Here is a 13,887-nt window from a genome sequence, read left to right as displayed (position 1 = left end):
CAAAGGGATGTTCTTACAACAGTGGTAAGTTCTGGAGTAGGCGTGCTTGATACATTTAAGTTAATAGAGCAATTTGCTGAGTTGAATCTCAACAGTAGGGTTGTGGTTTGGTTGGACTAATGAAATGGGTTTGCATCCTAGTAACTACCTTGCATCGACCTGGTGCTCTTTTCCAAGCCCATGCAAGCCCCTACAGCCCTGCAAAGTGCTGAGAAGCGCTTTAGTTCAAAAACATTTTGTGCTGGAGTAGTAACTGTTAGTCTGTCCAGCTGGAACTTTACTATATGGGTAAAATATCATAATATTGATAGAAGTACTTGGAAATCCGCAGATGAAAGAAACTGGGTATTTTTGATGCAGCTTGGACTCAAACAATGGAAATGTTTTATCCCTTGCCCTGGGAAAGTTGAATCTAGTGTCTGGGTGTTGCATCGTGTGCCGTACAGGGAGGAGCTGTCTGAGTGCACATGAGCCCAAGCCCATGGGATGGTAGGGCCATAGAAATGTGATAATAAAAGTCCAGGTTTTGTGCATTAATAGACACTTGGAGAACACCTGGATGAATCCAGATGGAGTCCTCTGAGCAGGCTCTAGAGGAATGCTGTCTCTGTCACATGGTTTCTTCTCTGTTTGATAGCAAAAATGTTACTATTGTTTACAGATGGTTCATTTTGCATTTGTTTGCGATGGACATGGTTAGTGCCCTGAATATGTACAAAACTCTACTATTATACTCCTAAACACATGCACAGCAATGGTGGTGAACCTGTCACTGGTATCCATATATCTGACCTACAAAAATTACTACGTCTTACCTGCCACTTACTTTTGCCCCAGAGAAAGGTTACATTTCAAACTTTATCTTAGTCATAACAAGAGGAGAGAATTGTTTTCTGGTTATAAGGATCATTCCCTGAGAATTCTCCCACATAAGCCTCTCTCTCAAATGTTTGGTTTGGGCATTCAGCTGTTACCAGCTTTAAGAAGAGCTTATGGAGCTGGTGGACTAAACCAAGGATAAGCAGTGGTAATGAATGTTTCTTCTTTTCTGTCTTTGGTGTGCAGGATCAAGGTTGCAAATAAAAACAATACAGCTGCTGTGAAGGAGTTAGAAAGATTTTTGTTTGTGTTTTCGAGTGAGAGATGTTCTGAAGGTGCTTCTTTCGCCCAGAGTTTAACACCTGAAGCTGAACCAGTTTCTTCTGTGGTGAAGAACCCACTGGGAGCCTTGGAGAACTTGATGCTGGATCCAAGGCTAGACTGCTTTCAGCAGAACATGCTTAGTCCCAAAATGATCATCAGTGACCCATCTGTGGATCTGAATATTAAAGAAAACAGTAAAACCATCAGGAGGCAGATAGGAGGCACTCAGAACATAAGGTCACCTGGAAAAATTGGCTTGAGGAATAAGTCCTTCAGCATCAAGGACAAAATTTCAGAATGGGAAGGAAAAAAGGAAACACCCTCTGCTCCTGCCACTCGCAAAGAGGAGGAGCAAGGAGTTAAAGAGGAGCACAAAACACCCTGTGTAATTGAGAAGACAAGTGGGATAGCATTGGTAACTCGTAAAGTGGAGACCAAGAGACTTCTGAACTGGGAACTGGAGTGCAAAGAGATGGGCAAAGGGAATGAGCGGAAAGTAGGAACTCCGAAAAGCACGGGGCAGGGAACAGAGCAAAAGGGGGAAACAGAGAAGGGTGAGGAAGTGGAGTCCAGTATTGGAAAATGCAAAGAGGTAAAAGGTGGGAAATGGGAGGTCCAGAAGGAGAATCTTTCGGTGCTCAGCCAGGTGAAAAAGCTGGAGCAGGCTCTGAAGGATGGCTCAGCAGAGCTGCAGCCTCAGTTGCCTGGTACTTACTACTCCCCACAATGCCTGCAGGAGAAGACAGCACAAGGACACACTAACCCTGAGGGCCATGAGAGTGCATGTGGGGCTGAGCTCAACAAAAGGCTCCTTGGCTGCGACTCTGAAATCAGTGAGCCGATTTTTGGGACTCTAGAAGAAGTAAGAACTTCTCAGGCAAAACACAAGGACTGCACTGTGGAGAATGTGTACACAGAACCAGGAGTGCCAGAGAAGAAACCCTTCATCAACCCGCTGCCAAAGCCCCGACGGACTTTCAAACATGAGGGGGAAGAGGACTGGGTACCAGCAGTTAGGAATAAAAGAAACTTACCCCCTCTGCCATCCATTCCTCCCCCTCCTCTTCCTTCCTCTCCTCCCCCATCAGCTGTCAGCAGAAGACTCTGGAATGGGAAGCACAAGAACAACGCTGACCACAGGTATATAGGCTGCTTTGGGCATAAGTGCTGGTCTTGATGGTGATGTTGCACCTTCCCATATTTCACCAAGACACTCGGATCTTCCCTGACTGCTTGTAATCGCTAGCAATTGAGAGTCTTACTGGCCATAACTCAGCTCTCAGTTACACCTCTGAGAACTTATGAGAGGCCAGCAGAACTTCACAGGATAGCTGTGAAGAGATAAGTGATGGCAGATTTGGGATTTTAAGGTCACGTTGTTGGAGACTGTGACTGTATTGCCCAGCTTAACCTTGAAGCCCAAGATTTGAGGAGATTTTGTGTGCATGTGGGTAAAATCTGTTTACTTGCAGAATGAATATAGCTCATCTGGAACCAGGTTTGGATTGATAATCTCAAACTCTACTGCAGTGTTTTCACTGTTCATAGCAGACTTATTCTAACTGGATCTGATGCCTTAATGTTTGTCTGGCTTTATTGTCTTTCCTCTCTGCCCGCCATGGTTGTAACCCCACACGTTTTGGGGTGGGGAGCCTAAAATACACAGCTGTTTCTAATACCCTCTGTATAAACTGTCATTTAAAAACCAAAATTCCCGGCTTGGTGAGGGAGGGAAATTGAAACTTTCCAGGTTTGATAGTGGAATGCACTTGATTGCTTTTCCCTTTCCACTGTCCTGCATGTGAGTATTGCTCTTCTGTACTGCTTCAAAGGGACCTGATTTTGAGACCCTTTAGTCCTGCTGAGGGACCTGTGTTGTAAACAGGACCTCTCACGGCCTGAGGCTCTGTGCAGCGTAACAGGACACTTGACACATCTTCACAGCGAGCTATTGCCGTGACAATCCAGATAATCTACAGAATCCCTGAAACATCTTCACTTGTATAGCTGGTAGAGGTAACAGATCTCACGTGGTTATTTTTCATGCTTTCTATGGGATGTGACTGTGAAATGTTCTCTTCTCACTAACTCGTTTCGTCAACTGTGACACGTGCTGCAGAGAAGTGAATTATAAAGTGCTATAATTTGGTTATAAAATTTGTTTAGCTATGTCACTCTCCTTTCTGTTCCTTTTCCCCTCCCATCAATGATGCAGGAAGTCATATGAGTTTGAAGACTTGCTGCAGTCATCATCTGAGAACGGCAGGGTGGATTGGTACGCGCAGACCAAGTTGGCCCTCACACGCACTTTATCTGAGGAAAACGTCTATGAAGACATACTGGGTAGGAGCTTTGGACAGGGGAGGGATTTGACTGCAAACACTGAATAACTCAGAAGACTTGTAGTCAACAGAGACCCACCAGAGGAACTGAAGAAAGTATATTTATTATCCAAATGCAAAAAAAGATATGCTTCATGTAGAGTATTGGCAAGTAGTAACAAAAATAGACAAAGTATTTCAAAACTCATCAGGTTCAAAAATGAACCTGAGGCACGTGGGAGCCAGCTTTTATTCTTTGCTGACATCCTTCCTCTGTCTACCTTTTGTCCTGAGGACTAATTCTCACAGCTCTGGTCTGTCCCTTGCAGCGAGCTTGTTACTGTGGAGATAATGCTAACAGACTGAAAACATAGCCCTGAAGCAAATTCCACAGTTCAGGAAGAGGATTTTGTATGGCTCCAGGTACCATCATAATTAAAAAGCTAGATCCTACAGTCTTCGAAATTGAGTTTTATTTCACTCTCTAACTTTGATGGCAGATCAATGCCATTTGTGAGATTATTTCCTGTAATACTCTCCGTTTATGCAGTGTTTTTTAGAATGGTGAGTTAGATGGCCTTTTATGGAAGAATAGAAGCACAGAGTAGAAGTATCCTTTGGAAAAAAAAAAACTTTAAGAAGTTTTAGTAGCTGTAGGCTGGTTTTGGAAGACTCTTGGCTAAGATTAGCAGAACAGGAAGACGATAGGAACAGAATAGCTGCATCAGTTCGTACCCTGCAGCTGTTATCCTAGAAAGGTGGTCTGTGCCGTTTGGTACGGGAGGCAGCTGCTTTTTTTCAGGAGCAGTCAGGGCCTTATTTTCATATGAGTAAAATCTCATCATATTTGCTTAGACCTCTCAAAGGAATCATATTTCTTTGGAACTGGTTGCAGCCAAGGTGATGCCAGTCTGTCCTTTTTGACACTTGTGAAGCTCTCTGCCTCTTTTGTGGAGCTAGAGGCCCCATGTTTGCCTTTTTTCCCTTTACTTTCGGGGACAAAGGGAGAGGGAATGCCTGAACAGCTGCTAATTTTCCCCCACCCAGGTCTCAAACTAGTGTGTAAGGGTCATCTTGTCAGCTGGAATAACAGGGACAGCATTACAAAGTGGCTGTATTGGCAAATCTGTCCGTTCGAACACAAGCGCACCCCTCTGTCCCAAGCTTGCAGAGCACTCAAGTACCTCTTCTTCAAGGGAAGAAATTCCTCTCCCCTCCACCTTTTAATTGCAAAGATGAGAAGAAAGTGAAGTTGTGGGTAATTGTCAGCTACTGGGGCCTGTGTTTTGTTTCCTCGCTGTGGATTTAGGCTTTTCCTGGAGTTAATGATCTTCCATTGGCTCCTGCAGTCCTTGTGGTGTTACTGTGCAAGCTTGGGGAAAGGGGTGAGCTGGGGTGACTCCACCAAACCTACAATTTTGTTTTTCACAAGACCACAGGTGGAGAGACTCCCCAAAAGATAAACAACATGTGAAAACCGCACAAATGGAGGGGGACAAGGACTTTTGGGACTGATCAGTCTGTCTTTCAGCCACAGAACGCTAATGCTGTCCACAGAGGATCATGTGTGTCCATGAGGACGTGCAAGCATCCACATGTGCATGGTTTAGGGAAGGAACAGCTGCTGGGGGTAGAACTGTTCCCTTTCTCAGCAAGTTACATAGATCCCCTTCCTCACCCTCCTTTCACCCATTCACCCTTTTTTTACCTGGAAGGCCGGAAATGATATTGGGCGGGTGAATGTCAAGGTTTATATGTGAGAAAGAGGGAAACCAGGATGATTCTTCTAGACTGAGGCTAACTGAACACACTACCAAGCAGTGTGAAGATGGGGTAGGCAGCAGAACCCAAGCTCTTATTTCTTTTTGCTCCCATCTACCCAGTATGTGGCAGCTGAACTGTATATCCTGCACTGACGTGTGCTGTTGCAATAAATAGCCTCTTTCAGGGACAGGAGCACATTTACCGCCAAAGCGTTGGAACAGACTTCCTTCGTCAGCCTCCCACCAGCTTGCTTTCCTGTCCTTAGCTTTCTACCCTTTCTGGGTATCACTGAGCCATGGAGTAGCATAGAAGACCGCACTGGGAAAGGCTTGTGTGTTCCTTCAGCAGCACACCTGCTCCAGCAGGGCAGGCAGGAGGGAGTGCACAGGGCAGACAGATTATAGAGCTGTCTGTAGTCCTTATTCCCAGAGGCCAGCAGCATTAGTGCCCTCCAGTCTTTGCTGTCGGACAAGCGTTGCACGAAAATAAGAGAAAGCTGGTTGCTTTGGCTCCCAGCTGTCCCCTGGGATGGCATGAAAGGATGGTAATGAAAGAGAAGTCTTGTAACAAGTTGTCTGCCCATGAAGGTGCTTGGGCTGAGACTTTGTTACTGATTTTTTGGATGCTGTGATGGAAATGTTACAGTCTGCTTTTTTGGACTGTACATATTTCTTTGAAGACATTTGTGTTTGTTTCTTTTCGACGCTGCAGAAGAGTGGGATGTAGGGAGTTTGTTATACCTAATTTTGGGCATTTGAAATCGGATGAGTCATGTAACTTGTCTCCAGAGTCAGTGGAGAGAAAGGGACACCTCTGGATAGTCATTCAAGCCTTGTATTTCTGAGGGAGTCCTATGTAAGGATGGGCTGAATGTTCCTTCAGAGGTGTCCCTTTCTCTTTCTGTCTCTTGGCGTAGTGGGAGAGACAGACAGACAGACAGATTTCACTTTGGATGTCCTAGATTGGGTGAGAGGAATGCTTCTCTCTGTCTGAAGTGGGGCAGGTGGGAATTGAGGTGTCCGTGAGTGGTAGATGTATTTGAAAACCTACGCTGTTTGACAGACGTCTGTGCTCAGAGAATGGATTAAATATTTCTGCAGACTCAGCCCAGGAGCATCACATCTGCCCCAATTAAATGATGACCAGAGGTCATCCTTTAGTACAGGAGAGAGAGGAGCTTTCTGTTAGCCTTCAGCTCACAGTTCCACACGGAGAGAATTCAAAGCAGAAGTCTGCAAGGAAGGAAATATAATTATGGGCCAATATGCATGAGAACCTCACAGCTCCTCTGAAGGCAGGGAAATGAACTCGAGGACTCGCTGGGTCTTTTCCATCTGTAGTTTCTGTGGTACGTTCCTATGGCTGGCTGCATACATCAGTGTCAGGGTTTGGACACTGTCCAGTGAGCAGCTGGACTTCTAGGGCTGTGGAGAGAATGAAGCAATTGCAGGAATGCTTGAGAACAGGTCTTTGTCTGATGTGGGAGGTGGGAGAAGGCCAGGAGATCCCCAAACAGATTTTTATGGCAAATCTCGAGGATCTTCTGCACTTATAATCTCTTGCATGTGGCTTTTTGTTTCAGATCCACCGTCAAAGGAAAACCCCTACGAAGACATTGAGACCAACAGCCGTTGTTTGGGGAAGAAATGTGTCCTGACCTTCCCAGCATCCCCCACCTCTTCTGTACCTGGGACCCCAACTAAGGTAGTTTGGTTCATGTGGCTGTATCTCCTGTTCCAGAAAGCCTTTGGGTGAAATCCTGGTCCTATGTGAAAACAGGGGAGTTTTGCCGCTGACTTTCATAACGTCAGGGTTCTTTTCTTTACATCTTAATCCCTGTAGGGTAGGTTGTGATAGGGGGAGGGGATTTATTGTCCTTTAGCAAGGTGAAAACCATTCCTTATGGGAACGATTTCTTGGCTTTTGTTCTTTTTCACAGCAGGGCTACCTTCCCCGGTACTTTGCGGTACTTTGCGTCAGGCATGCACTAAATAGTGAGCAATTGGATCAAAAGGGACTGAATTCTTTGGTGTTACACTGGGATTCTATACAGCTGCATCCTAAGCCTAGTGTGATAAAAGGACCATTTTGTATATGAATGTGTGTCCCCAGCAAAGTCTGTGAATGTGTGTCCCTGTACCCTGAGCAATTTCTGCAACAAATGTATAGCAAGAAAAGAGCAGCTTTTGAGTTTCAGCCAATTAATGTGTGCAAAGAGTGCAGTAGTGTCTAGCTTGAGACTTCAGCCCCTCAGCTCTGGAAACCTGCCTTCAGAGTCTTAATAAATTTGGAGTGAGGATGAGCTGAGATGTCATCCTACTCTCCTTGGAACAGGTGGATTTAGGGGCAACAGATACAGAATGGGAATCCAGAAGTGGTGGTCTTCCATGAAAAACTTTACTGAAAAATAAAGGTTCTTCACCCTTTATTGCAGACCCTGGGAAGACCTCCAGTGCAAGAAAGCTCCCCTTCCCCCTCCATCAAAGTGGCATTTAAATGCTTGGGCAGTCAAAGCCTGCAGTCTCTTGGCTCAGTGTCTGTGGGCAGTGTGCAGTCTATTCATGCAGATGCCAAGGAGCCTCTGCTGTCCCCTCCTTTAGGATGGCCCTGTAGTTCTCTCCCTGATGAGAACGTAGCCATTGCTTGCTGGCAACTAGTGCAGTGCCAGGCCCCTGGCTAGGGAGCACGCCTAACACTGTGAACTCTCTTTGTTTCCTGACCAGCAGTGTAGCTCACAGCCCAGTACCGTTTTCCTCCTTAGCAGTGAGACCAAAAGAAGAGAGGAAATGTTAGTCTGCACCTTTTTCTCAGATCGCAAGGCTTACTGAATGAAGGCCAGCCCTGCTCTCAGCTTCCAGAGCTGTTTTGGTTGATTTCTGTGCTTCATTTAGATAGTCGAAGCCCAAAACAGCATGGGCAATGTGACAAGCAGAGATCATCCTGGCAACAATTGGGTTCACAGCAGATAGCAGGGATCTAAACATGATTTTCCTGACCAGAGGGTTTTCCCATGCTCTCCAAGTTGCAGCTATTATTAGAGCTGTTACCCAGCACGTTAAGAAATACCACGTGTCTTCTGAAAATGTTGCTGTTTTCCAACCAGCTTAATCAGAAGCTGAGGTTCTTTTAGGTAATTTGACACTTCAAAGTAAAAATTGCCCCTGCAGGTCTCAATCCATTCTCCTTGTTACTAGTTAGGTCCAGAGCAGCATAGATCCTCCGTACTAGGATGAAGTTGATTTTCCTCATAGAGCTTTGTAAGGGCCCATGCACTCTTTTTTCCCAGCCATGCCATCAAAATGGGGCGTCAGTGTTGCATAGGCATGCCTTTCACCCTGGAGATGGTTCTCAGCAGGACAGTTATCAAGGAGCTGAATGGGAGTAACTGTGTTCCAGTAGGGTGCTTTGACATCCGAAAGCCATGGTCTGCAAGAGTCAGGAAACAAGTACTGCGGTTCTCTTAGCAACTAACTTACTTGCAACTGCAGTGAGAGTCATACTGGAGAGCCTGCTCAGGCCAGACACTGACGGAATTGGGTCTGTGCAGACTGTTCAGAAGCAGCTTATATCCCTAGTGCAATTAAGGATGAGAGTCTTCAACTTAAGGCTCTTCCAAGACTCATTAAAATGTGTGACTTCTCACTGGGTGGTAGGCATTTCTGTGAGTTGTCTTCTGCCAAACCATCCAGAGACACCTGCACTAGCCTGAATGGATCAGTCTGGCTAATAACCCTGCTGAGGATGTCTGTTAACCTGGGCAGACTGTTGCACTACCTCAGCTACAGTGCTGCTGTAACTTGTTCAGAATTACCTCAGATACCGCACCCTTGCATTTCCTTGTGCCATGTAGATATATCCTTTGCAAATGCGTGTACACTGCCCAGAAGAGGGGCAACTTAATCTTATCATGATAACAGCTAGGAAATTCTGTAGAAGAAGACCAAAAAAAAATCTTTATTGAACATCTTTGTGGTGGGAGGTACCGTCATTTATCTGGAGCTGAACTTTCTCCTTCTCTGATGCTGTTTTTGGTCAGGGACTTAAGAGCTCTATGCTGGTACTTAAATATCAACTGTTGTGCTCCCACTGAACTTACTGATGGGTTTAGGGGGAACCCATCTCCATTATTGTCTCTAATGGCTTTTTTTGTACCATCCCCTGAAGTATTTGATTCTGGCCACTGGCAGAGACAGAATATTGGGCCAGACTGACCATGCTTTTCATGGTCTCACTGCTTCTTGTCCCTCTTTGCCAGCTGCTCCTTATCCCAAATGCTTGTGGTTGGCTGATTGGTTAGTCTTGTCCTGTTTACAGTCCCAGCCTCTGTATTGCTCAAGTCTTGGGATTTTTTTTGCACACTGGAGTGAGGCTTCTTGGCTAGCCCCTGAGACTGAGTTATGGTCTGGAATGAATATGGGATGGTTAAATTGCTCGACAAGATAGTGCTGGTGTGGCTCTGGAAGTTGGGTGAGTTTCTTATGTGCGCAGAAATCTGTTTGCCTTCCCAGAAGTTATGCCATTTTGACAGCTGAGTGCTGTGATTACCTCACTGGATTTACTGCCATGACAGTGTTAGCAACAAAGCAGAGATGCATGAAGTTCTCTGTTCATACATTCCTTCTCCTCCATTTCTGTCTCCTTTTCCAGTTACTTTCGAAGCCCATTTTTTTCCGACAAAGCTCAGAGCGCCGGAGTTTCAAACTGCCAGATATACGGAAACTGAGCCGTGATGGAACTGGGTCACCATCCAAAATCAGCCCTCCCTCGACCCCCAGCAGTCCAGATGACACTTTCTTCTCCCTGGGAGACCCTCAGAATGGCAAAAGGAGAAGGAAGATTCCCAAGGTAACTCTAGAGATTTCTCTCTTTTGCTTGGCTTCTCCCAGGCAGGAGTGTGAGTATGAGAGAAAGTTTTCTTCGGTTTCCAACATGGTGTCCCTGCAGCATAGCTGTTGTCCTTCCAGTTGACTTGACTCCTGTCCTTTATCCTTGAAGGACATAGAGCACAAATATCTCTGTAAGTCTTGAAGTTATTTTTCTGTCTGAGATAACATGGTTGTCAGAAAGAATTAAAAAAATAAAATCGATAGTTTCGTTTTTGGACAAAACTTGAATCTTGTCAGAGGGGAAAAAAGCAATGAATGTTTTATGGGGGTCAAGGGGTGGGGGAACACCACCACCTTGCTGCTTTCCTTTCTTGACAGATGGGCAGTCAGTAATGGTCTGTGTGTACTGTTGGTGTTCCTGCTGGCAATCTGTTGTTCTTTGCTAGGTCCGGTTCATGTGCTGGCTATTTCTAATTCAAGGTGGGATATGACTTAAGGTGAGCAAAGCAAAATATGACATTAGAGTGGTGAAAGGAGTTGTCTGTAGTCATGGGCATTTTCTCCTAGCATCATCTCCTTCTTCGTTTTTGGATACAGTATGACTTATTTTTGTTCCAGATCTAGCAGGAAGGGTGATCAGTCCAAATGAGGTTTGGCAGCAAGCTATCTGTTGAAAATTTCAAAAACACAGTTATAAAACCACAGTTGCTTGTCCCAGTCTTTGTAGGACAAGCAGAGGCTACCAGGGCCTGCCCGTGATGATTTTTTCAGAACCCACAGTTTTCTTCTAGGTGAAAAAAGGATGTGTTTGTATCTCCTCTTTGTGTCTTGATTGCTAGATCTGTGTTCTTATTTGCATATCTGATTGCCCTCACTCTATACCTCAGCTCTTGAGGGAGGAGCCCATGGCTGCAAATGTCTAGGGTTTTATTTCCCTGCGCACCTACACTTCTGTATATGTGTTTAAGCACTTAGCTCTGCGTCAAGCATTGTGAAGCTAAGGTTACGAGTACGTATTTACTGGGCAATGCCTCTGAGCAGTCCTGCAGAATGAGCTCAGAAGTGAGAGTTACTGTGTGCAGTGACAAAACCAACATGAGACTTGAGCTGAGCTGGCCCATGGAGGCCATACTTCCACACCAGAGCATCCTGCCACTTGAAAGTTTGTATTCGGACTCCCCCAACCAAGTGCATCCTGAGTTACCAGGCGCCTCTTTCACGCTGCCTGTCTCACCTTGGTCTCTGAGCGTGTGTGCATACAAGCACAGGGTTTCCCAAACGTTCTGGAATAAAACTGAAAGCTCTGGCCGTGTCCTGCTGCTCCTGCCTGGGACTCTGAGGAGGAGGCAGCTCTGCTCAAGGGAGCCCAGGGAAGCCTGGCATGCTCCTTCTGCAACTCCTCTCCCTTTTGAGGAGGGATAGGGAGCCAGGAGATACTAGATGAGCTAGTGAGCCCAGCTATGCCCATCACTGAAGCCTGGTCAGCTGGAAAGCCCAGTATTTAAGGATTTGCAAAACCAAGTCACTAGTATAAGGTAGTTCAGCTCCTCTGGCCTCCACCCATCTCAATTCCTGTAGCATTCCCTGTGTGATACATTTGCCCTGTGCTCAGCATCTGTTGTGAAGTAATCAGTAACACTGCAGTGCTGCTGGAGCAAAAGGGCTGTGATTCGTTTGGAAACATTTTTGACCCCTCTTGAATTTGGCTCTTTGGGACACTATGAGCATGGGATGCCTTTTCCCACTTTTCTCGGGCTGGTCAATGTCATGGCATAGAGTCGACCAGCCTCGAATGCCTCGTGCGCTAGCTTGAATGGTCTTGAGATCCCCGCATAACTGCCCCAGCGTTGGGGGCTCTGTGTCCTCATCCCTTGGATCACAAGATCATAGGATCACAGGATAACTTGGGTGGGAAGGGACCTCAGGAGGTTTCTAGTCTAACATCTTGCTCGAGACAAGGTCAGCTCTGAGCTCAGACTAGATTGCCCAGGGCTTTACCCAGTCGGGGCTTGAAAACCTCCAAGGATGGAAATGGCACAAGCCCTTTAGGCGACCAGTGCTGCTGTCTGACTGTCCTTATAGTGAAACAGTTTGTCCCTAAATCCAGTCTGAACCTCAGTTGTTTCAATTTGTGCCTATTGTCTCTCACATTGCCACGAGGCTCCACTGTGCAGGGCTGGCTCCATCCTTGCAGTGACACCTCATAGGTGCTGGGACTGCTTTAGGGGCCCGCACAGCTGCCTCTTCTTCCAGCGGCGCAAGCCCTGCTCCTGCGGCCTCTCCTCGCCGCGGAGGGAGCTGCTCCTGCCCCCCACCATATCCGTGCTCCAGCCCTCTGCTGAGCTTGCTTCAGTTTGTCCGTGTCTTTCCTGTACTGGGGTGGGGCCAAAACTAGAGCCCTGATTACTCTGCATTTAAACAAAAACAACAACAACAAAAGCCTATCCAAAGTCAATATTTGGAAACTCTTAAGTTGCCTGGTGACCAGTGTTTCCTTCTCCTAGTGGACAGTGCATAACATGCCAACAGCAGTTTTCCCAAAAGTAACCCTGAATGGGGTTACCCTAGACATATCTCATTCTCCTAGAGAGGTGTCTCCAGCACGTTCTGCAGCAGATGTCAAAGACATAAAGCTATTAAAATTTGCAGTTATCCTCACTGCAAGTTTGCTGCTCTCAAACCTGCGGATGAGGGCAGGTTCCCAAGGAACCCCTTGGTGTTCAGTGGAGCAGGGCACAGAGAGGCCCAGGTGGGCACCAGCGAGCTCCTGTGGCCACACAGACCGTGCTGGGCTGGAAGCATGGAAGGATCCTAGACCCCGGCCTTTCACTGGCTTCTTGCATTGGGCTTCTGCTGTGCCAGCATGCTGCTGTACCAGAGTGAGTGTGGTTATTGGCAGTGTAGGTGTAGGTTACTGTGCAGGACAGACGCTGGTAGTTGTTAACTCTGGGCCATCATGTGAAGTGGTTCTATAGGGTCAGGATTGGGTAATGGAGCACTTTCAATAAAATTAAAACTTTCCTCTCTGTCTGGGGAAGAAACTAACCTTTTTTCATTTGTTTGTGTGTTTGCTTTGCTGAGCAGCTTGTGTTGAAAATCAATGCTATTTATGAGGCACGAAGGGGAAAGAAACGTGTCAAGAGACTATCGCAGTCTACAGAGAGCAATTCAGGGAAAGGTAAAGGAACTTTGAATCATCATACATCTAAGACCTTTTGAGGACTTGTCTTTGAGTTTAGGCTCACTTGGTGGTTTAAGTGATGTTTTCTATCACTTCTTCCAGTCCAGAGTGAGAGTGAGTTGGGGCTTCCACCCCTTCTTTTGAGAAGCCAAAGACTGTTCTGCTGCCCGAGAGCCTTTCCTGAAAGGGCAATCTTTTGTTTTTCTTGATTCATTTTCGTTCCACTGCTCTTCATGATAACCTTATAGGTCGCACCAGAAATGTCTCCTCTTTTTGATGTTTATTTCTGGAACTGGCTGGAAGCTTTGCAGAGGAATGTTCTGTCCAAAGAGGCTGATCTGTTGAGATCAAAATATTTTGCGGGAATGTGTCACTTGACCAAACTGTCCAGTAGAAGATAATAGATTTTGAAACAGGCCTAGTTTCTTCAGCATCCCAATAAACAAATAGCGTCATCTGGGAATCGGGATTTCTAGGCTCTTGACTGTAGGACCATCTCTACCATCTCAAGAATGAGACTTTCAGCCTTCCACTGTCAATTGAGAAGTCTTAGAGCTTGGGGGTGTGCTGGCTCTTAGCTCACCAGAACTGTTCAGATACTGTAGAGCAATTATTTTTAAAAGTTTTTTCTCTGTAAGATTTAAAATTATCT

General features: G+C 46.0%; 1 protein-coding gene across 3 annotated transcripts in view; it reads left to right on the top strand.

Moving 5' to 3' along the window:
* Positions 1 to 13,887, top strand: part of DENND2A (DENN domain containing 2A) — a 65,377-nt gene that overhangs the window by 25,550 nt on the left and 25,940 nt on the right. For all 3 annotated transcript variants that reach the window (XM_068945457.1, XM_068945476.1, XM_009679933.2), the window contains 5 exons: positions 1,066 to 2,283; positions 3,359 to 3,486; positions 6,811 to 6,932; positions 9,876 to 10,073; positions 13,139 to 13,232. In XM_068945457.1, the coding sequence (XP_068801558.1) occupies positions 1,066 to 2,283; positions 3,359 to 3,486; positions 6,811 to 6,932; positions 9,876 to 10,073; positions 13,139 to 13,232 (1,760 nt within the window). The remainder of the gene's footprint in view (positions 1 to 1,065; positions 2,284 to 3,358; positions 3,487 to 6,810; positions 6,933 to 9,875; positions 10,074 to 13,138; positions 13,233 to 13,887) is intronic.

The sequence above is a fragment of the Struthio camelus genome, chromosome 1 (genome assembly GCF_040807025.1).
Source record: "Struthio camelus isolate bStrCam1 chromosome 1, bStrCam1.hap1, whole genome shotgun sequence".
NCBI lineage: Eukaryota > Metazoa > Chordata > Aves > Struthioniformes > Struthionidae > Struthio > Struthio camelus.
The sequence above is the reverse complement of the archived record's forward strand: the minus strand, read 5'-3'. Positions and strand labels throughout refer to the sequence as shown.